The sequence below is a fragment of the Watersipora subatra genome, chromosome 9, assembly GCF_963576615.1.
Source record: "Watersipora subatra chromosome 9, tzWatSuba1.1, whole genome shotgun sequence".
NCBI classification, from domain to species: Eukaryota; Metazoa; Bryozoa; class Gymnolaemata; order Cheilostomatida; family Watersiporidae; genus Watersipora; species Watersipora subatra.
Genome location: NC_088716.1, coordinates 46383556 through 46406419, shown reverse-complemented (window position 1 = coordinate 46406419; position 22864 = coordinate 46383556). Strand labels below are relative to the sequence as shown.

Genomic DNA, 22864 nt, shown 5'->3' with positions numbered 1-22864 from the left:
GGCTGTTTAAAATCTATCATCACAGATTCACAGCCAAATAGTACATTTTGTTTAATAACCTGTATTAGAGCTCTGCAAAAGGCAGTTGAGCAAATGATTCGGAGTTGTTATCTCCTTGATTATCGTAACATTACCGTATCCATTTTTTCTATATATTTCGAACTTTGCTTCAGGGAAAAATCTGAAGCAAAGTTCCTATCCAAAAAGTCCTGGGCCACAGCATATACCGCACCGCGATCGCGGGACTTTTTCGATAGGAACCTTGCTTCAGGCCCTCCCTAATCAGTTCATGAATGCACGTAGACGCCTTTTTAGTTTTTTTGTGTGCGGCATTTGGTTTGATAAAATTTAGCAGTTGGTATATTTATTTATGTGCAAATAATACCCTTATTCAACAATTTCTTCATAACTATGAAATGACTGCATCTGTTTATGCAACATGGAAACATCCTGTGAAGGATGTTTCCAAATGATGTTAATCATTTTCTTGCAAACTCTGCAATTAAATAATGTTGGCAAACGGTTTTTTCTCTTTGGAAGAGTTGTTTATTTTTACGTGATCGGGAACGTTTAAAATGACCAAATAATTCGGGTTGTTTTGCTTTGATTTTACCTTAGCAGTGTTGTAATGTAGCATAAATTAATAACTGTTCTTATTAATTGTTACGATGCTTGCACCTTATAACTACCATAACGGGTGGTTTGAAATATCATTGTTTACTGCTTAACAGATCATGTTTTATGTCGGAGAGAATAATTGTGACCTCTGCTAAAAACTAGTTATTGCAACTTCTTGCTATTATGTAATAAACAGGCCAAGCTAGTGCTCCCAATGCTGAGTCAGTAGGAAAAAGGGCTGAACCCTTTGCAAAGCTCGGGTGTATGATAGCAGAAGAAGGGTTGTCGAGTTTGACTGGACCCAGCATGTCTCCACATTCTGGCAACTCTGCCACAGCTCCAAGTGAGTTTAGTTTCCAAGCTTGCAACATCATAATGCATTGGTTATAATTACACAAGTTTTGCTCAGCATAATTTGCCAAATTCTGCCAGTTTTTATTAAATCAAATTATCTGGCCTTTATAGAGTTTTCATACGCAAAAGTCTGTTTGACTTTGCATCTGACTGTCTACCAGTTTTGACTAAGGGATCGTGTAGGGATGTTCTTAAGTTCATAGATTTTATAGATGTGTGGGTAAATTTTTTTAACTGTTTGCGAATGAAAATATGAAGCAATTAATCTTTTATTAACCAAATTACTTTTATTCCACGCGGTAATAAAATGTTTGATGATTTTTAATTCCCTTCTTTGTATTGTTCAAAGATTTGTAAATTTGTCCTTTGTTTGTAAGTTTTAATACTAGTTGTAAAAATCAAATACATAATTTTTAAATTTAATTGTATGGATAAAAAAAGTTATGTACCATTTTGTTAGAATAAATATTTGTAAGCTCAATAGAACTGTATTGATTTCAAATCGAAGATGTTTGGTGTTGGATTGATGTTTAAATCGATGTCAATGTTTATACAAACAAGCAACTTGTATGGCAGATTTATGGAGCCTTACTGTGCCTCGCGTTCCATGTTTTCAAACCGAGTTGTTGAACGTGGGTTGCTATTCAAAGAACTCGGGCTGGTATTTTTTGATGAGCTCAATTTGTGTTACGCAAAACTAACCCGGGTTTGTAAAAAAAAAGCAAAGTGAGTAATTGGGGTGTCTCATTTACAGAACCGCATTTGCACATATTATATAAAATTTAATAATTGATTAATGATAATAATTTAAATATATATATATATTTAAATTATATGTATTGGCGATATTTGCTCATATTTATTTATATAAGTATAAAGAGACAAAAGCAATTGTAGAATGTAAAAAGCAATCCACAAAAGCTGCCACTGGGCATCACTGGTATAGCGCAGTGTTTTTTAAAAATGTTGTTTTTGTTTCTGTAAGGGTGTCCAGTTAATCCTCCCCATTTGCTGGCCCGACCCATAAAGCTAACCTAAAAAAATCCTACAAGGTTCTTCTAAATACCGTAGATGATACGCACATATTCGCACCAGTAATAGCCTCATGAATGAGAAAGTTGAATGTAAAAAGCACTCTAATCCACCATACGAATTAGAGTGCAAATAAGGTGCAATATACTGGTATTACGGTAGCATAACCGTAGATCTGGTTATATTAACAATGGTACATCAGTAGGCACCCATTAGCTAATAGAAATTAAACTATGTATGTATGTACTGTAAAACTAAAACTTATTGCTTTTACCACGAACTCGATTTTACAACACACTAGTTATAAACCAATTTTGAAGAACTCGGCTTCTGCAAATCGGGAAAAGCTGCTCGAAAGCAATTTGAAAAACCCGAGTCACTGTTTCCGAGTTGGCAATGATCCAACTGGCTCTAAACAACTCAATTGCTCTCATCATTTCTTTTTTAATGATTTTCTCTAGCTATATTTTTTATATGAAAGTTTTCTTGTGCGCATCATTAAACGTCCTTGATATAGTTTTTGCTTGTTCATTTCCGTTCATTCAGTTTCTTGTCAGGTTCTAGAAAGAGAACTCCTTTTTTCATTTGAAAAAGAAGTGGTCCGGCCCCCACATAGATTGTTTTTACTTTGCTGTTTACATTCTACAATTGTTTTTGTCTCTATATTTATATAAATAAATATGCACAAATATCGCCAATATATATAATTTATATATGTATATATATGTATTTAAATTATTATTGTTAATCAATTATTAAATTTTATATAATATGCGCAAATGCGGTTCTGTAAATGAGGCACCCCAATTACTCACTTTGCTTTTTTTTACAAACCTTGGTTAGTTTGGGTAACACAACTCGAGTTCATCAAAAACCCAGCCTGAGTTCTTTGAACAGCAACCCACATTCAACAACTCGGTTTGAGAACATGGAACGCGGGGCACTGTAAGGCTCCATAAACTTGTGAAGTCACAAGTAAATGTGGTCTCTTCTCCTGTGCTGTTTAGCAACAGCTCAGCAATAGTGAACCTATTTGGAGAGTTATCTTCTCACCAAGAATTGTATGACAAAAGTATCTACTTCATGTTTAAAGTTATTTGTCTAACATCTCGTACGTTGCTGGTGATAAGCTTTTACTGCATGAAGTATTTGCATTTGACTTTGAAATCACAAATACATCTTTGTTATTAAAGAAAGCCCATCCATTTTTGTATGTTGTTTTCAGGTTTCTGTCACCAGGTCTAAACAGAAATAACCCTGTGTTTCACTTTTATTCTTTCATCGGGTCATATCAGTCACTTATTTTGTGTAGTTTATGATAAACTCCCTGTGGATGTCTCGCAACTTAGACCTATCGCCCAAGACTACCACCGAAGGGTCAAGAAGTTCATAGAGGAACATATTCTACCAATTGAACAGGATATTGTTGCTCGGCAAGATACCGACTTAAAATGGACAATTCCTCAAGTGATTGAAGATTTGAAAGTATGTGAAAAAGTTACTTGATCATAACAAGCTAGCTTACAGGAATTTTTCAGACCAGTTTCTGGCAGTACATTTACTAAAGGTCATTAATTCATCTGAGTTGGTTCTCTCCTCTCCATCAGGGTCACATCACTGTGATCAGCTGGTAGTTCTGAAATAGGGTTCATGAGTGTACATGTGAGAAATGCATTTTGATGATGGGCCTTCTCTTTTCATATCATTATCATCTCGCATTCATCAAAGTTCTCTTTATTTTCATTCCATAATCATTGTCCATCACTAAAGTTGTCTTCTCTTATTTTCTTACCTGATCTCGCCTATCTTTGCCGCCCTACACTCAATTGTGTAGGGTGTAACTTTCAACCTTTTTGAAATTTTAAAATTACTAGTAGGTAAAAGAGGTGAGGAAGCAAAGTGATTATGTGCCTTTAAAAGAGCCATAGTGGAGAGAATTTGTTGTACAGAATCAATGTTTGTTTTCCTTATTTATCGCCTTTGTGTATCCATGCATTTCGTTGAAAACATAATTTATCGTAGTGACTGCAAATAAGCAATTACCTTTGTTAGATTGTATTTTGTTTCATTGTAGTTTCAATAGTTATTTTGTTCAAATACAGTGTAACTACGTGAACCATAAGCTATTGATGAGGCCGCAGTACATTTCATCGTCAGTTGGGCTGTTTACAATAATTGTAATTGCTTAGAATGTTATTATAAATGCTGGGGTAGAATGTTACCAAACTTTGTGAGATATTTTTGCTGACATTTCAGTATTGCCACCTACATTGGCATTGTTTTCAGTAAAGTAGTCAGCAAGATGTTTTTTAATACCATATTAATACAGCAAAAGTGCTTGCAGTGCAAACAGAGTGGCTATAGAGTACTCAAGCTTTGTTGCCACAATAGCACACTTAGTTCTTGTAGTTTAAACAGTGTCAGAGCAGAACTACATTGTTAGGAACAACTTCTGTGTCAGCAGTTAAAATCTTAGAAGATCACATGGTAAAAATTTGAATGCTTTACAATATATTTCATTTGAAGGCAAAGGCCAAGTCAGAGGGATTGTGGAACCTGTTTATACCAATAGAAACCGACAAGGATGTGAAGTACGGTGTTGGGCTGACCAATGTGGAGTATGCATTTATTTGTGAGGAGATGGGACGGTGTCCTATTTCTCCTGAGGTTAGTCGTACAAATTTTCTCATTCATGAGGCTATTACTGGTGCGAATACGTGCATATCATCATCGGTATTTAGAAGAACCTTGTAGGATCTTTTCTGGTTAGCTTTATGGGTCGGGCCAGCAAATGGGGAGGATGAACTGGACACCCTTACAGAAAAAAAAACAATATCTTTAAAAACACTGCGCTGTACCAGTGATGCCCAGTGGCAGCATCGAGTTGGTGAGGATAAACAATCCTATTTATCGGCCAGCCGCTGCAACAGGATGGAAATGCTAGCATGTTTCAACTTGTTCTTGCTTGCTGAATACCATTTCCTTCCTTTTGAGAGAGTGAATCTGGTACTGCGAAAACTAGAAATTGCTTAAAAATTTTAATGCAGTTCAATGGAGAGAGAGACATTGTTAATATTACTATAAGAACAAATTTATGCGTATTTATTTGTAATATTTATCGTAGGTTTGACTCAGCTTCAAAATGTAATAAATATGCTATGTGTACCTTTAATAATGGATTTTCTTTTTTGTGCTTCCTCGTTACCTTCAGTTAAAAGGGCTTAATCAAATACCATTCTATTTTTCAACCCTTCCCCTGTCATGGTGGTCAAATGGAGGAGGCGTTCAAATACAGGCTGGCGTTGCATTTTTCAAATAGCTTGTCAAAATTATGGGAAGCCAAATTTAACCCTTTTACGGGTGAAGCGAATGGTTGCCTATACTTTGCACTCTCTTCCGGTGGAGCGACATTAACTCTTTAAGGTACAATAAATCTGCTAACTCACCTCTCACTTGTCGTACATCTCTTAATAGATATGCGTTGGGAAGCCAAGAAATATCTCTACCAGTTGATATCTATTGCTTGCAATTAACCTGTGATGATATTATAGCCTGTGGCCCTGTGTCCTGCATTGCAATTTGTTGAAGCTTTAAATTTTTTATTTCATTCTAAATTTGAAGACATATTTTTATTTTATAACTATTTTTAACAATGTTGAGTAAAAGCTCATTGCACTCATTAATATGCTTGCTACAGTTTGCAGCCAAAACTAGCTTTACAATTAGCTAAACAATACCTTCCACAATATTTTCGTCATTTTTAACGTCTAAACAATTTTTTGGCTGAGTCAAACTTTTACGTGTTGCATTTTGCACAAATATTGATAAACTATTAGCGGCGTGGCTGCTAGGCACAACTTTTAGTTTAAAACTAGACGTTCATATACCATCATGAATATAAACCATTTTCTCACATACGCCAAAGCATCAAGACTGCATTAAACAAGGAACTACTATTAGCCTGATGCAGGTATTAATTAGGTATATATCAATAATGTTGCTTTCAAAGTTTTAATGAAAAAAATGGGAAAACTATGGAGTTAGAAAACAAACTTCAATACGGACAGAAACAATGAAAGAATTAATTGTTATTGCTGTAACCGAGTCATTATTAGTATGATTTTGTGAACACTTTTCTACTGATCACTTGCTATTATGTGTTCATAAAGATCAAAGAATGTCGATGTGGCGGTCAAATGGAAGTGCGTTCAATTAGAGGGTGCTGCTTTATTTTGCAACCCTTCTTCTACAGATGCGGTCAAATAGAGGTGACGTTCAAATAAAGGTGGCGTTCAATTAGAGGTTTTACGGTATGCAGAGCCTCTTTTCACAAACAAGTTGATGTTTGCTAAGATCACAACCATCACTTTACAGTTCCTGGTTCTATGTTTAATCGTTGATTGCCCAACCAGCTAGTGCTGTTGCTAGAATTAGGAATGGCATGTTGTAATACATATTTGTCACTTATCCAGAACGTGACACTGGTAAATTTGATAAACAGAGAGCACTATTCCAGTCAATCCTACAAGTGAACCCAAGACATAGGAAGAGCAAGTGTTTGAACGGGTCCCATCATCATTCCTAACTTCACATATAATCAAATGAAAACATTCATGTTTAGTACATGTCCTGAGAAATGCTGTGAGCACAACCAATCATTTAAAAGCCTGCATCTCTCTGTTTTGTGGTCGGCTGTGCTCATTCATGTACAGGTGCACACAACTCTAAATTTTTATCTTTAGGGGCAGGCCAGTTTTCTTGTTTCATGGAAGCACAACGTTTTATTTGTATTGTATCGAATTACAAACTTTAATTTTCATGCCAATTGAAGGAATTTTAATGTTCTGTTGGTTGTATAGCACGTCCAGAATAAATAGTGATGCTAGTGTAGATAAGGGCAAAGAATTCACGCTGACATGAATTCACATCAATTTTAAATATAGAAAACCTTCATGTTAGAATAAAATATAGAGGAATAGGACATAATATATTTAAATCCCAGTAAAATAGAGTAGTACATTTCCAGTCTGAAAATACTTACAGGTTACAGCTAGGTTTAGGGATTTGGACAAATCAAAGCAATATAGAGATTCCGTTTTTGTAAAACGACGCTAACTGTAGCGATAGCCTTTACTAACTCAATATTGTGTCATGGCAGTAAATACGGACTAGAGTTAATCTAGGACAATGTGAATATGAAGGCTAAAATATTTGCATGTACATCATGGTGTTATTTTTGATCTTATAATTCTCGCTAGTTATGTAGTAGCTGTTCCTAATCCATCTGTAATATTATACAGTGGACGCTCCTACTACATAAATAATCCGTTTCAAGAACATTTATGTTATAGGGTTTTTTGTTATATGAACAGTAAAAGGAGAAATTGCTTAATCCATTCCAAGATCATCCGAAACTCACCTCCTGACCCCTTCTAATAGAAAAAACTAAACCTAACATTTTAATTTAATGTATGTACAGTAACTGTGGTATTATTGGTTTGTATCAATAGATTTTATCTTTTTTTGAATTATCATTTTCACTTAGTTCATGATTGTGGTAAGTTTACGCTGAGTTAAGGAGAATGCACACCTTCAATGGCAATTTGAATCCATTTTTTCACTTTTTTCTAGACGACAGAGTCTACGCTGCAAGGGAAAAACTTTGTATAATATGTCTAAAGTAACGCAAAAGTATATATATTCTATCGTAGGAGCATCTGTCTGTCTGTCCAATTTGCCAGAGTTAGAGGTTGGGTAAAAGATTAATTTTAACGAGTCTCCACTTCGTAACATTCAGATCGAGAGGTCGACACACTATCCTCTGCAACAATCAAGCGCCTTTATATATATCTGAATAATTGCGCAGCTACTTATTCTCTGTGCTTTATCGACAATCATGACAATCTCTCAAGGCACACTAGACTACCAGGGAACTAGTATATATATTAGAGATACTCCTAGACGTTGTTTTCTCTCCAAATTGCGGCAAAAGAGAACACGATATTTTTAAGGCTAACTATGAAACTCTGGCTATTCAAATCAAATTTTAAAACTTGCACCGACTTGACGCTTTATATTATTAGAAATTTCTTACATAATATGAAACAAAAACTTTACATAAATTATTTTCGTAAAGTGGAATTTATTTTATAGATTACATTGTAGGAGCAGCTACTGTACCTGTAATCACCTGTCAGCGTCTGTCTAACCATGGTCCAGCTGTTATTGGGATGATTTAGTGGTTGAGTCTAATGAATTTGTAGTGCTAAATACTTCCTTACACCACTAACAATTAAAAAAATATCGTCCTCTTTTGAAAACTATAAAAATATTGTTAAATATTTGATTAAAATTTTGTTAAAACTGCAAAGTTAGGTGTGATGTGTCAGCGAGCAAATATTCTGCCATAAAATGTTATGATGTAATGGATTTCAAGTGGATTAGATGAATCAAGTTCTCATCAATTATATAGCGGTGTCATATCTTTCAAGTAGGCTTATCCAATCAAGTGCTCATACATTTGAGTTGAACAAAAAATAACTCTGTGTGTGGCAATAATAATTTATAGCGTTTTTAATTAATACACTTAATGCATCAATATTGGCTCAGGAAGTATCTGATACCTTATTGAATATTTTTGTTAAGCTATTGGATTTTATTATTTGTTAGAATATTGTTAGTAAAACACTAGCATTGAATTCATTAAAACAATTCACTAAGGTTATAGTTGGGTGCTAATAAGTTACCCTCCAGCTGCTGAAGTATACCATTGTAGGAATGTAAGCTATAATAGCTGTGATATAGTAGTAAAAAAAAACCGAACCATTATTAGGATCAGAGACTAGATAACTATGATATGGCAGTGCAGAAAACCAAACCATTGTTAGGATCAAAAGCTAAATAGATAACTACGATACAATAATACAGAAAACCAAACCAATGATAAGACCAGAAGCTAAATAGTTATGATAGAATAGTACAGAAGACTGTTTTTTGTAAATTACTCTTTGCTCCGTTAAAAACCTAATCGTTATCTCACCCACATTTTCATGTAGCTAAACGTAATTCCTGTAACATCTTGATGAGATCTGCTTTTTCTAAAAAGGCCTCAAGAGTGTATTTAGGTGGGCAGGTCTCTGGGAAAGATATATACTATCTTGAACTTTTCCATGCCTTTGGACGGTGTTAAGAGTCGAACCCTACAAATTCAGGTGAATCTTTCTTGAACTTTAAATACTAAAACTGAGTTCTCTAAGTTATCGTGTCTGTGTTACTCGTAGGTCTTCAACTGCAACGCTCCAGACACGGGTAACATGGAGGTGCTCATAAAGTATGGTACGGAGCAACAGAAGCGGCAGTGGCTCCAACCCTTGCTCGATGGTAAAATACGTTCCTGTTTTGGCATGACTGAACCTGAGGTGGGTGTTTTGTGCTTTTTGGACGAGTGTTACTTTTGTTAAGTCAGCGATTTATTGAAAGGAAAATGTGTGAAAAACAGCTCCTTTGTTTCCTAGTAGTTGAAGGATACTTTTAAGAACAGCGTGACATGTTGGATTTAAAATAATAACTGAACTTCTCATTGACAGAAATCTTGTCTTGTCGATGGTTAAATATGCCAAGTCCAGAATCATGTACTAGCATAGCCAGTCTCCCTTGTAGTAAACAGGATGGCCAAGTGAGGGATGGGTATAAAGTTTCCTTGTCACGAATTGACAGCAATCGAAAACAATTATGTATAGCTATGTATAGCGCGTTACATTCAATATGCAGTCTGCATTTTGAAGGTAACTCATTTTTGCCTTCAGTGGTTTTAAAATACACATGTAGTAAATAATGAAATAGAGGTAGAAAAAGTGCTGTAGGTATATGTGGACCAACAAAGGATGATCGTATTAAAATGTATGTAGAACAAAAGAATATGCCAGTTTGTGCAAGTAGAATTACGTAGATGAGTCCATCATATCTCGCTGGTTGCAAGACAATAATGTGCAATTAAAGTCTATGCGTTGTCTTCGCAATCAAATGTAGCATGCAAAAAATTAACTACGCGGCAGATTAGAAGTGTTGCCTCATTATTGTTACGCTTGATGTGGTAGGATTGTTCATATGGAAATCATTGCTACCACATGTCTGGGAGCCTTTTGATCTTGTAATGGTACAAACTGAGGTATGTGTGGAGTACATCTACTAACATCGTCACTGTCAGCTGACTCATTCTATCTAGGTGGCCTCCTCTGATGCAACAAACATTCAATCCTCTATCAGAAGAAGTGGAGACTCCTATATAATCAATGGTCGTAAATGGTGGACATCTGGTGCCTGCGATCCAAGGTGTAAAATCTGTGTATTTATGGGTCAGTATCTTCCACCTCCCGCATTGTTTCTAATATGTTTTTGTAATGGTGAGGTTTTGTTGACATCATAGATGCTATGAGATCTGTAAGCTTCAGAGGTCTGAGGTTGAATGTGTACAAGGGCCAAGTTGATTATAATTTTATAATCAGTTCAGTTGCTGGCCTCTTTATGTTGAGAAGTAGTATAAGTCAGTTTAAAGATAACTTACACAAAATTTTAGTAGATTTTATCTAAAAAATATCATTATATCATTCGCAGTTGTTTTTGATGTTTAAGGTGATCTGACTGCCAAGAAGTTTCAAGGTTAAAATTGACGAAACTTGATCGCTGTTGAAACATTCAGAAGAAAAAGTACAGGTCGAAATGATGTCACTAGTTGCGCAGTTGTCTGTCTCCATTGTTATTAATATCATCTAATGCATTCAAGCTGTAGCATTATGCGTCTCTATTCTGTTGGTCTCTTTCCTGAAGTGCAGCTATCTGCCATTTTTTCGTGACATTCTATCGTTGTCTGCCATCTTTGTAGACAATTTTTATCGTTAAAAGCACGAAGTTTCTGCGATGAATTACTGAAAACGATGCTTTCTTATGCAATTGTTTTATTATAGTATCTAAACAACACCAAAAGATACTATTGAATAAGAGATTAACGGTCATTTTCTACAAAATATGGCGGCTTTTCCGTGAACGAGCGCATGTGCAAATGGCTTGATAACGTAGAAAAAACTGATGGATAGATATCATAATAGCGCTTTTGCTTGAATCTGCCCATTCAATGCAAGGACCTCATTTAAACTATTATATCTCTAGACTGGGTCTACAAAGACATAAATTACACCAAATTGAACCTTGATGTTTCAGCTTTTTATTGATATCAAGTATTTTCACCTTAAGTAAGTTCACCTTTAAATCATAGCATCATAACATCTCCTATCCTCCGTTGATAAACTAGGAGTTTGTTCAAAAGCCGCTACACGTGACTTCACAAATATCCAATTATCAGCTTATAATTAGCCAGTTAGCACTTGCTGAGTTTCAGCTCTCTAACATGAAAGGAATGAGAATGGCACTGACACTATTGAGCGATCTCTTGCGAAGGTTTCAGTTACACACAATTTCGAACTCGCCCACCTGTGTGGATCAGACAATGCATGCCATTTTATAACCGTATTAGCCTTATGACCTTTGAACTTTTAGTGAATCTTGGTAAATCGACATCCAGTTGGGTATAAGTAAAAGGGAGTATGTAGTAGATTCGTTTGAGTTCTTCATTGAAATCTCATTACCCTCTCATCTTGGTTAGAGCGTTTTTTCGGGATGAAGCCTTTATTTTCTACCAGGAAATGTTTCATCTTTGCTGCCCACATTTGATAGTGGCTGTTAACAATAGCTATTTGACCATCTGTACGCTGATGGAAATATCATTATATAGATCAAGGAGGGTGCATTAGCTAGCATCTGCATGTTGACATTTGTCTCATAAACATTGACTTGTCGGGCACCCCATAATCTATAAGACATTGAAGCAAAGGAAAGTGTTTCCCATTGTTTGAGTCCTTTCGATTATGATTTTTGTTACTTGCATAGTTAGTTGTGGCTAGATAAAGGTCCGTCTGGTTTGTTGGTTTAGGCTCTCCGTTGGTTGATTAGTTCCCCTTCATTACTGTACGAGTTAAGCCTGTGTGAACCGTATTCACTGCTTCATCTGAGCTGACGTTACGCGTAATTGGCGGTTTGAAAAAGGGGTTGTCTTTGCCAAAACTATTGTACGCGTGATGCGCAGACTGATACAGAATGTCGTTCCACTAAATAGGTTTTTAAGCTGTTTAAGATTGAATGCTCGAGAATTTAAAATTAGGATATATTTCAGATGCTATCAGCGCACTCGTTGAGCCTTAGTTGTAGTACCAGCTACTGTAGTGGTTTTTTAGGGAAAACTTGGCTTTTCTAAGGGGAAGCCTTTATATTGAGAGCAAAATTACAACATCATGCTTGTTTATTCTCGGTTTTAGTTGCATAACAATGACTAAAAATTCTTCAGTTGTTTGTCTTTCTTTGAAGGCAAGACAGACACAAGCGCTGCCAAGCATCAACAACAAAGCATGATCCTTGTGCCTATGGATGCTCCAGGGGTCAAGGTCATTCGTCCATTGTATGTGTTTGGTAACCAGGACCCACCAGGTAATGTGATTTTAATAGTCTAAATCGTCTCCCTCTCAGATTGCGCTTCTAAGTGTAGTTTGATGGAAATACATCTCTACCACCTCAGGTTACTAATATTCACTGTTATGCTGGTCATTGAGTTTGATGTTTGCTTTTCATTAAGGAGTCAATCACTTCCATTTTTTAATTGATTAATTATTTTCTGCTTCCCATTTAAACTACATTCCACTTGTTGCTGAGTGTTTGAGCTGAAGAAGTGTTAGTGTGACTAACTGGTAACGCACTGAGTTAGATGTCACGGCACAGTAACAAGCCTGTCATTTCTTCAGCTCTTGAATTTGGTGTGGTACTTAAACGCTCCATACTATCTCTTGAGTGCTGCTCCATAAGTCACTCTAGTTTGTTAGCTCTATATGGTATTTTTATAGATTCCGTGTTCAATTGGCCACTGTGTAGAATTGCTTTGCAATGTCGCGCTATTAAACATGAAAAATCTTATCAAAATCTTGTAAACAAAACTATTTATTATTTTGTAACAATTCTTTTGAAAAACGAGATGTTGTAATACGCGTTTATGTTGCGAAGTTTTTCTGGTCATAATCTATTCACTTCCTATTATCAAACTAATTACCGTACTTAAGATGCATTCAAGCATAAGTGCATGAGTTCATAGTTTATTACTGGGAGGTTTAGAACTTTAGATAGATATCTCTATGACTGATATTTCAACGGGGAGGTTTTAATCTTTCGGAACCCAGCTCTATTCAGCACTTTAAAATTCTTTGCTTTTTCTATGGAGTTTTGTAGAGATTGATATGAATGCAGACTAATTAGAATTCCCACATTGTGTACTCTGACGTGTGTGTCTACATTATAATAGCTGGTCACGCTGAGGTGCTGTTTGAAAATGTCCGAGTTCCTGTTGAAAACATGCTGCTGGGAGAAGGTCGAGGGTTTGAAATTGCGCAAGGAAGGCTGGGCCCAGGCAGGATCCACCACTGCATGAGGTTAATAGGCAACTGTGAGAGAGCTCTGCAGCTCATGGTGCAAAGGGTTGGTGTTCATGTGTTCATCGAACATGTTGATAGTACATGCGTTATAATTCTGCGTAAGGCAGTGGTCCCCAACCAACGGGCCTTAGACCGGTACCGGTTCATAGATGAAATCAGTACTGGGCCACACAAAAATTAATTAGTTATTTGTTTTATTTATTATCTAAGTCTAAAACGAAAATGTGTATAGGGCTTTCTCTATTCGTACTAATACCGTAGCAATTTAGTTGGCCATTAGAGATCGTCAGGCGCGTCGACAAAGCAATGCGGTAATGAAGTTCGATATGAGTACATGAAGGATTCACATTTACTGTTAATATTTCAACCACTCGGTCCGCGATAAAATTTTCAAGCGTTGATCGGTCTGCAGTTAGAAAAAGGTTGGCGACCATTGGCGTGAGGTACATTGTTAGGTATTTATGTTACTTGTGGTTTACAACCGTTTGTGGTATCACAAAAAGCCTTCACAAATTGTATTATATTTTACAATTATATAAAATTTGTGCAGCTGCTTGTCTTTTTATCAGGTTGATGTGATCAGTCTCTGTGTCTATGTTTCATATATCTATGGTTAAAACAGATCCTTGGTTTACTAGTCTATGATATGGGGACACTTTTAGCTGGTATCAGAGGTCTGAGCTAGTTAAACATATTCCTATGAAACCAATAATGTATTTATTCTAGCACTGGTTCTACTCGTAGACACAGAGTCGGGTTGCCTTTGGGAAGCCGTTAATAGCACAGGGCACTATACAAGCTGACATAGCCAACGCAAGGATTGGTATCGAGCAGTCAAGGCTCCTCGTGCTTAAGGCAGCTCATATGATGGACACAGTTGGCAACAAGGTCAGTCGACAGATAACGGTAGAGTAGTACTATCAGGCGTATAGCACTACTAGAGAGTGGGGAGTAGTACTATCAGGGGTGTAGCACTACTAGAGAGTGGAGAGTAATACTATCAGGGGTGTAGCACTACTAGAGAGTGGAGAGTAGTACTATCAGGGGTGTAGCACTGATAGGGAGGGGAGAGTTATACTATCAGGGGTATAACACTACTAGAGAGTGTAGAGTAGTACTATCAGGAATATAGCGCTACTAAAGAGTGGGGAGTAGTACTATCAGGAATATAGCGCTACTAGAGAGTGGGGAGTAGTACTATCAGGGGTGTAGCACTACTAGATAGTGTAGAGTAATACTATCAGGAATATAGCGCTACTAGAGAGTGTAGAGTAGTACTATCAGGGGTATAACACTACTAGAGAGTGTAGAGTAGTACTATCAGGGGTATAACACTACTAGAGAGTGGAGAGTAGTACTATCAGGGGTATAACACTACTAGAGAGTGTAGAGTAGTACTATCAGGGGTATAACACTACTAGAGAGCGGAGAGTAGTACTATCAGGGGTATAACACTAGTAGAGGGTGGAGAGTACTACTATAATGTGATGTGTATTGCATCTTTTTATTGAAGCCTGGAAACCCATAGCTTTTTAAATTTAAGATTCAGGTTTGCTTACAATTATGAGAACTTTTCGTCAGACACTACCTTCTGGTAGCTCCATGTAAATATTTGTAATACTGCTCCATTGCTTGTGAAGGGAAACTTCTGCACTGCAAAGTGAGGATTATGGTCGTCCCTTACAAATGCTAAACTCATTCGTATATGTGTTGAAGTTGAAGGGCGCGACGTCCTCAGTTTTTGCTGTTAGGCACCACCAGAAGGAGTTGGACTCACTTTTTGCTTTTTAGACAGAATATGTTTTTGTACTATCTCAAATGTTCCAGTAAGGTTGGTAGATGAGGATTACAAGTGTTAACTTACGGTGTTTGGCAGCGTTTGCCAGTAGAGCAGATGACTTCTAAGAGTTGTAGGCTTTCAATATAGCCGGAATGTTTGTGGCAAAATGTCTCAAACAAAATTTAAATCTCAGCTGCTGTGATTATTTGCATCAGAAGGACCCGTGCAGGAATTTCCTTTTAAAAGAAACTCCTGTTGGAAAGGTTATCGGAATATTCCAAAGAGCATGGTAACACCATTGGTATTATGGAGGAGTCCTTCGAGTTAAGCAACAGGAAGTGCATCTCTCTGCATAAGCTCTGATTAAATTAACACCAGAATGAAACTGAAGGTCTTTCTTAACAGGAGCACGGTATAGCATTGAGTCTGTGGTATGCGTCTGCCAGTTGCTATGTTACTTAATACAAGAATTCAAGTGCAGCGCAGGCGAGCTGGTAGGGATCTGATTGATTAGATTCTAGCATTCCTCACGTACCTCACGTACTTCCTCCATCTTACATATCTCAACCGCGTCGTCGCTTTGAAATTAACATCTAAACAGTTGTTACCAACCAGTTATGTACATAAATATTATTTGGCTTGTTTCTCACGTTCAGTAAGCTCGTAACACTAACTCATCATTGCAGTCTATTTTGGTAGACATTGCCATCAAACATTTTTATGAATTATAGGGCACGCCTTTCGCTATGTCACAGGCTTTTTTCATCGCCATTATTTAATAGAATTAGAATTGTAATGGTAAGCACCTGTTTTAGTGTCAGCCACTCAATTATTGGGTCACAGAAATGTTTTTGCAAGACAGGAATATTCTATCTAACCTGTCATTCACAGGTGCATCTGCCATTGTTAAAACGTGAATTTTCTTTTGTTATTAATAGTTACATTTTGGAAGTGTAAAATAAGGTACATTTTCATTAGGTGATGATGAGTCTGTCTGCTCCACCGGTGTCGGTTTTTCTACAATTTAAACTGAGATTTGTAAGCTTATTTAATATTCTGTGACGTATGTTACAGGTCGCTGCACCCGAGATCGCAATGATAAAGGTTGCTGTCCCGAATATGGCACAAAAATTGATAGACAATGCTATACAGGTAGGAAGCTTCTCTGCATAGTAATTCAAGTATATCCTTCTTAGGGACAAGCAGTGAAGTGTGTCCACACTGGGACAGTTTTGAACGCAAATGTTTTTGTTAAATCTTTTGAGAAACTTGCTATGTGAACTTGCATATGATTTACAAAAGCGTTCATGATAGTCGATTTATTTCTTGTTGGTTTGCTAATGGCTGGTTCACACTACATTGCCGTATCTCGGCATTGATGTCACAATATTTCGGTGATGGTCGATGATAACAAAGTTCACACTATTACATTACAAACCCATCCACGTTTACATCAACAAATACTCCGTGATGTAGTGTTTTCATTCATCCTTTTTAATGTTTCGCGAAGAACCCTTTTTGTTTTCTCAATTTTTTCAACCTAGCGCAAAAGGTTGACGGTGTTGACCGCTAGCTCATGATTTTGTGTTTATACAGAGATGCTATTTGGTGTAGAATTCTGCGCAGAATGTAAAGCGTGTTTAAATGTATGCTGTAAGTCTGCTCATTGGACGTACTTAACTTTGTTCTCTCACATAATCGTAAGCGTTACAAACTTATACCATTAATGTTGTCACGTGAATTTTCAAAGGATTCTGCTTATGCTTGCTCGACTCTCTAATAAGTGGCCAGTCGATTTGGTTAGGATTTTATTGGCCTTCCACACATTTATATCTGTTTTCTTTTTAGTCTTTTGGAGGAGCCGGCTATCATGCTGATTTTCCCTTGTCTGCCATGTTTGTTTGGGCCAGAATTCTTCGCACCGCTGATGGGCCGGATGAAGTTCACAGACGAGCTATTGCTAGGTTCGAGGTTATGCGACAGAATAAATCTAAACTTTAGGAAATCATATGGAATCCTTCATACTCACTCCGTAGATGTTCACGATTTTTAAAGCAGCTCATCATTTTTTATATGTTCATTGATGTTTAAATTCTAATAAATTGCTGAACTTCATATATTATGCAAGATTTAAAAAATTTTTATTTTTTGTAATTTTGTTAAATACAAAAATTATAATTTCATAACAAATAGTAATAATGAGAAAGCTCTTTAAAAATTGTATGCAAAACGATATAAAATTCGCAGTGCCATGTTTCCTATACAATATTTACAGGATTGAGAGTTTCTTTTGTGAAAGAAATGTGGCACAAAGTTCTAAGGCAACACTAAAATTCCTAACCTGTGCTGGCAAAAGATAGCCATTGGACACAACATTGCAGTTCGCCGACATTTGCATCGGCGTTGTGTGGGACTTTGGTCCACGAAAAATATTAAATACTAAAGATAAATAACAAGATGTGTTTGAGGCAATGATTGCAAAATGACGCCAGTTTTACTGTTCATATGCATAGGTACAGCCATGCTAGCTTTGAGCACATGATTTCTTCAACGTAGCTCTCCGAGCCGTCGTTGTAAGATTGACTTCATGGCTGAGAACTCCGCCCATCCTCGCTCGTCCTTCCCAAAAGGGCAGTTAGAAAATATTTCTTTAGATCTGTCACACTAAAAACCCTTCAGACATCTGAACAGGACTAGTTGAGCCGCCTTCAAGTCTGGAGCGGAGAGCTTGCACTGATGACATCATCTTCTTTTGATGGCCCACCAAAGTCACCCCCATTTCTTGCAGATCCGCAAATGTCAGCCAGGCCACCTGCAAGCGAATGACTATAGTTTAACTGCGACAAAATTTTTGAACTTCTTTTATTAGGTACTTTTCTACCAGATGTTTACCACAGACAGATATAAAGATTAAATCTTTAAAAATTATGGTTCACAAACGGCTCAACTAGCTGATAAAATGTGTATTCATCTTCGGTTTGTGAAATAACATAATTTTCTCATAGTTGGCTTCTACAATTTGTGTTCTGTATTTTCCTCATCAGCATTTTATACCAAAACTAACCATTTGTTGGTTATCTCACCTGCTTCATGGTGTGCACACCCTTTTGAGCAAACGCTTCAGTGTATCGATCCATCTTAATAAGCTGCAACCATTGACTGACTGTCATTTGACTGGCCACATCTGGCATCTCCGGGTCCATTGCAGCAAAGGGCATTGGCTTAGCTAGTTTTGTTAGTAGTTCTGGAGACTGCATCAGTCGGTCTATGGTATTCCTTATTGCAGCAAATTTTGGTCGGTTCTTTCGATCTTTCTGCCAGCTGTCCAGCATTAGTTGGTGAACAGCCTCAGGACACTCCTGTATCAGTAAAAATTAATTAGCTTCACAGGTTAGCTCATTCAAAGGTCACGATTCTAAAAGACCTGCTATAAAGGCACATCGTAGCTGTTTTATCTTTTATTTACCATTGGGGGTGGAAGTCTGTATCCTCTGTCAACCGCTTTTATTACATCCTGATTTGACCAATTCCAGTATGGTCGTTCACCGTAAGACATTACTTCCCACATCACCACACCAAATGACCAAACATCAGAAGCTGATGTAAATTTCCTGAATGCAATAGCTTCAGGAGCAGTCCATCGCACTGGGATCTTTCCTCCCTAGAAATCACAAAAATCATTAACAATGCAGTACAAAGATGCAAAAACGTCTTTCATCATCTCTGTTGTGTGGCTACCAAAGAGGCATGTCTATGGTAGTTGTTGTAAACTCTTTGTGCTGAGGAACTCTTTCATTTTTCCTATCAAACATCAGTGAGTTCTGCTGACAGCTCAAGTGGCCTTATATGTTAATTTATCAACGATTCATTTCCATAAATTTTTTATTCATTTGTAGTAAGTCATTTCAAATGTGTTATATAGCACATTAAGAAAAAATACAATGACAGTTCTCGACTGTTATGATGCAACCCATGTGGATTATTGCTGCTCATTGCCAAAGCAGTCTTATTCATGCATTTCAATTGGATGGTTTTACTTCAGATGATTTCCATTTCTGTTAAAATCAAAAGTCCTTTGATATATGTTGGCAAGTTGAAATGATAATCTTCGCTAGGCCAAAACTTATAGCCTTAGCTGGAACTAACCCTTGTTGTGTATGCTCCTTCCGATGTGTCGTATTCCACTTCTCGGCTTAGACCGAAGTCGGCAACTTTGCATACAAGGTTCTCATTGACCAAGATGTTTCTGGCAGCAAGATCTCTGTGGATGTAAGACATTTCGGAGAGATAAGTCATGCCGGAGGCTATACCACGTAGTACACTTTGCAGCTGCATCACTGATAGCTTTCCATCATTGGCCTGAAAAACAACAATTTTAAGAATTTCTTACCAATAGTTAGCTAGTAGATGGCCAGACAAATGACAAACAGCTGATGGATCAAGTAGTCTGGAGAACTATGATCTGAAAACCTTAATCCGATCAACCCTATAGACTGTCTCTGATGATGAGACGGCAGCAAGTGTTTGTTACAGCAAACTGGTTATAGTTTAGATATCCTACGTGTAAGCCATTGTTGGCAGACGAACTAAACGTATATGATGGCAGTAAAACCATAAATCATCCTTAAGGTTAAGACTGAGTCTGTCTGTCATGACTGGTTACAGCTCACCAACCATCGATGGCTTCTCGAACCATGACTAATATTACCCCTCACCAATCAATTATATTCATAAGAGTCTAATCTTGACAATCAAATTATCTCATATCTTTAGATAGATTATTAAAATGTGGACTGATCTAAAATGATTTGCTGTGTACCCAGCATTCTGATTTGCCAATAAAATTTGTGACCATTCCTTGAAATTCAAAAACTAGGTTAGTAATTCCGGCACTAGTTACAATTTTAATAGGTATTGTTTTTGGTAATACAGTGAAACTCGGCTAACTCGAACTTCACGGGACCGAGAGAAAATGTTCAAGTTATCAGAGCGTTCAAGTTATGAGAACACTGTCACAAGTGCATGTATTTATCAGTACATGTACAAACTATATATAAATCAAAAGCATAGATTGCTTGTTGCAAGTTAAGGGGCCTCTCATGTAATGTTTTAACAATTTTTATCAAAAAGTATAAATATTTTCCTATTACTTGAGATTTGTTTGTTTTGGGTGATGTGACTGTCAGAACGTTTTCAGATTAAAATAGGCAAAACTTAATCGCGGTTAAAACGCTCAGAAAAAAGACATATTTTTCTCTTGAGCGTTTTAGCAAAAACCAATTTTGCCGATTTTTTTATTCGATTTTTGCCGAAGTTTATTCGAAGGTTATCTCGCTTTTGAAGGGTTATCCCAAAGCGGGTGTTTGGTAAAATTTGATTTTTTGCAAACCTTTAGAAAAGTCGTCAACAAAAATATTTTAATTAATAATTAATTAATATATAATTATTTAATATTTAATAATGAGGCCAAAGAACTACTAAAAGTTGATGTTTATCTCTATGGCTTGGAATAAAGTGATATTCTAAAGCGATAACAACTGTCTCGGTAACCGTTAGGCAAAAAAATGTTCGAATTAACGAAGTTAAGGTCGAGTTATCTAAAGCAATTTATCATTGCGTGGGAATGGACCAAACAAATCCATTCGAATTAACCATGTGTTCGAGCTATCTGAGGGCGAGTTATCCGAGTTTCACTGTATATGGCTCAAGTTTTTTTGGCGAGTTTTACTTACCCGTAAGAATGTGTCCAAAGAGCCATTCTCCATATATTCAGTGACTATCATAATTGGGTTTGATTTTGTTATAACTCCTTCCAGAAAAATCACATTTGGGTCTTCAAATTGCCCCATGATGCTAGCTTCAGTTAAGAATTCCAGTCGGTTCTTTTCAGAGGCCCCGGGCTTGAGAGTTTTTATCGCTACACACATTTCACTCTGCAACAGAACTTTTTCCATGATGTACCAGGTTGACAGTTTGTAAGGCACTTCGATTGCGGCAATGCTGTTATACATACAGCTTGTCGTGTTTGCAACACTGCCACGACGATGCCAATAAGAAATGCTAATAAGTTAGTCAAAGTAAGCCTTTAAACTTGTAACTAGTAACATGCTTCAAAAATTAAAGCCGCCCTTCCCTAATTCTTCACTTCCTGTTCACTCAGCTTTCCGTTTGTAATTGTCAGAAAAATTTGGTAATAGAATGGAGAAATTTCAAATTGTTTTATTATCTAACAAAATCGTTCGAAATTTCAATCAGTCATCTTGCATGCGCATTCGCACTTACCTCTGCCTTGTTGGGAATTCTCAATTTCCCTCTGCAAACATCACCAAACTCTCCTCCCCCAATCACAGCTTCGATTGTAATACAGGAAACATCGATTTCCTTAGTGAACTCCTTTACAGCCTGTCTGGGGTCTTCATAGGTATGAGGATCTACATAAGTCTTAACCCTTCCAGTGTGTTCCGTGAATAAAGGTAGAGTCACTACAAAGAACAGAAAATGAGGCTGATGTAGCGTCTATTTTTTTTTAAAGGCAGGAAAGTCAAACTGCTTTTAGTAAAGCAGTCTACAAGTTGAAATGTTCACAGCGCAAAATATTGGAATACAGTTTAATTGCAGAGGTATCAGGGTAGTTTGGAGTAATCAAAATAACTAGAAGTTGTTTTTGTGTCAGTGACTATGTGTTTGCATCAATACTAGCAGCAATAGCGTAAAATTATTGGAGTTTCTATGCAAAATGCTATCTTAAATCACTTAGTACATAGATCTCATGTGTAGATAGTGAACTGTGAGCGGATGTAATTTGTTATTACAGTAAATTGACCAATAGGAGTTATCTATCTATCAGCAGTTATACAATGGTCATTTATCAGCGTTACAGCGAGGAAAATATCATTCATGCCTGTTACTGCTGTCAACAAATGTCTTTTGAAAGAGAGAGTGGAAGGGAATAATTGATTGCTACCATTGGCTGATACACAGTGAATTCTATTGGTTCTTAATAAAAATTAACAAGTCTTTGGAGGGAACAGCTTCATTGCTTACTGCGCTATGTCGCAATTTTCTGAAGAGATTTTCCCATACAGGCTGGATCTCAAAACTGTCTAATGTAAACCAGCCTTAGCAACCGTTTGCTCAGAAGTCTTGCTCCTGCTTGTCACCATTCAGACAACAACACTAAAACTATTATATATATTTATGTGTCTATAGTATTAAACAAAACAAACACCTACCTCCTCTACCCTGTGTCCCAGTTGATGAAGAGATATGGAAAGGCACTACAGAAAATAAAGAAAGCGCAACTAAAAGAGCTATTATAGCGTGCAGGCAGCAGACAACTCTGTCTGAAGCATGAACTACAAGCTAAGACAATAATGATGAGTTAATAAACAGTTATTATCAATTGAAAGGCTGAAGCAGTGCATTGAAAGGATGCGATACAGTGCTGAAGATTTATTTGGAGGCACAACGAAGGCCTTTATAGACAGAAAGTCGCATCGATGACTATTTAGAAATGTCAGCTAAAAGGGTAATGCGTATCAGTAATGGTTGC

At 36.8% G+C, this 22864-nt stretch overlaps 2 protein-coding genes across 7 annotated transcripts in view; one reads left to right on the top strand and one right to left on the bottom strand.

Annotated features, from left to right (window-relative positions):
* LOC137404247 (acyl-CoA dehydrogenase family member 10-like) overlaps positions 1 to 17330 on the top strand; it is a 30627-nt gene extending 13297 nt beyond the window's left edge. For both annotated transcript variants that reach the window (XM_068090421.1, XM_068090422.1), the window contains 10 exons: positions 815 to 961; positions 3317 to 3489; positions 4531 to 4671; positions 9285 to 9422; positions 10229 to 10358; positions 12421 to 12540; positions 13403 to 13575; positions 14277 to 14420; positions 16387 to 16464; positions 17161 to 17330. In XM_068090421.1, the coding sequence (XP_067946522.1) occupies positions 815 to 961; positions 3317 to 3489; positions 4531 to 4671; positions 9285 to 9422; positions 10229 to 10358; positions 12421 to 12540; positions 13403 to 13575; positions 14277 to 14420; positions 16387 to 16464; positions 17161 to 17313 (1397 nt within the window). In that variant the 3' untranslated portion in view covers positions 17314 to 17330. The remainder of the gene's footprint in view (positions 1 to 814; positions 962 to 3316; positions 3490 to 4530; positions 4672 to 9284; positions 9423 to 10228; positions 10359 to 12420; positions 12541 to 13402; positions 13576 to 14276; positions 14421 to 16386; positions 16465 to 17160) is intronic.
* Positions 17331 to 17431: 101 nt separating this feature from the next.
* Positions 17432 to 22864, bottom strand: part of LOC137404246 (ephrin type-A receptor 4-like) — a 28631-nt gene continuing 23198 nt past the window's right edge. For 3 of the 5 annotated variants that reach the window (XM_068090416.1, XM_068090415.1, XM_068090419.1), the window contains exons 12-18: positions 22545 to 22589; positions 21595 to 21794; positions 21045 to 21245; positions 19459 to 19671; positions 18779 to 18973; positions 18396 to 18671; positions 17432 to 18124 (exon numbers count right to left, since the gene is read on the bottom strand). In XM_068090416.1, the coding sequence (XP_067946517.1) occupies positions 17972 to 18124; positions 18396 to 18671; positions 18779 to 18973; positions 19459 to 19671; positions 21045 to 21245; positions 21595 to 21794; positions 22545 to 22589 (1283 nt within the window). In that variant the 3' untranslated portion in view covers positions 17432 to 17971. The remainder of the gene's footprint in view (positions 18125 to 18395; positions 18672 to 18778; positions 18974 to 19458; positions 19672 to 21044; positions 21246 to 21594; positions 21795 to 22544; positions 22590 to 22864) is intronic. The other 2 variants (XM_068090418.1, XM_068090420.1) reach the window with 1 other exon arrangement.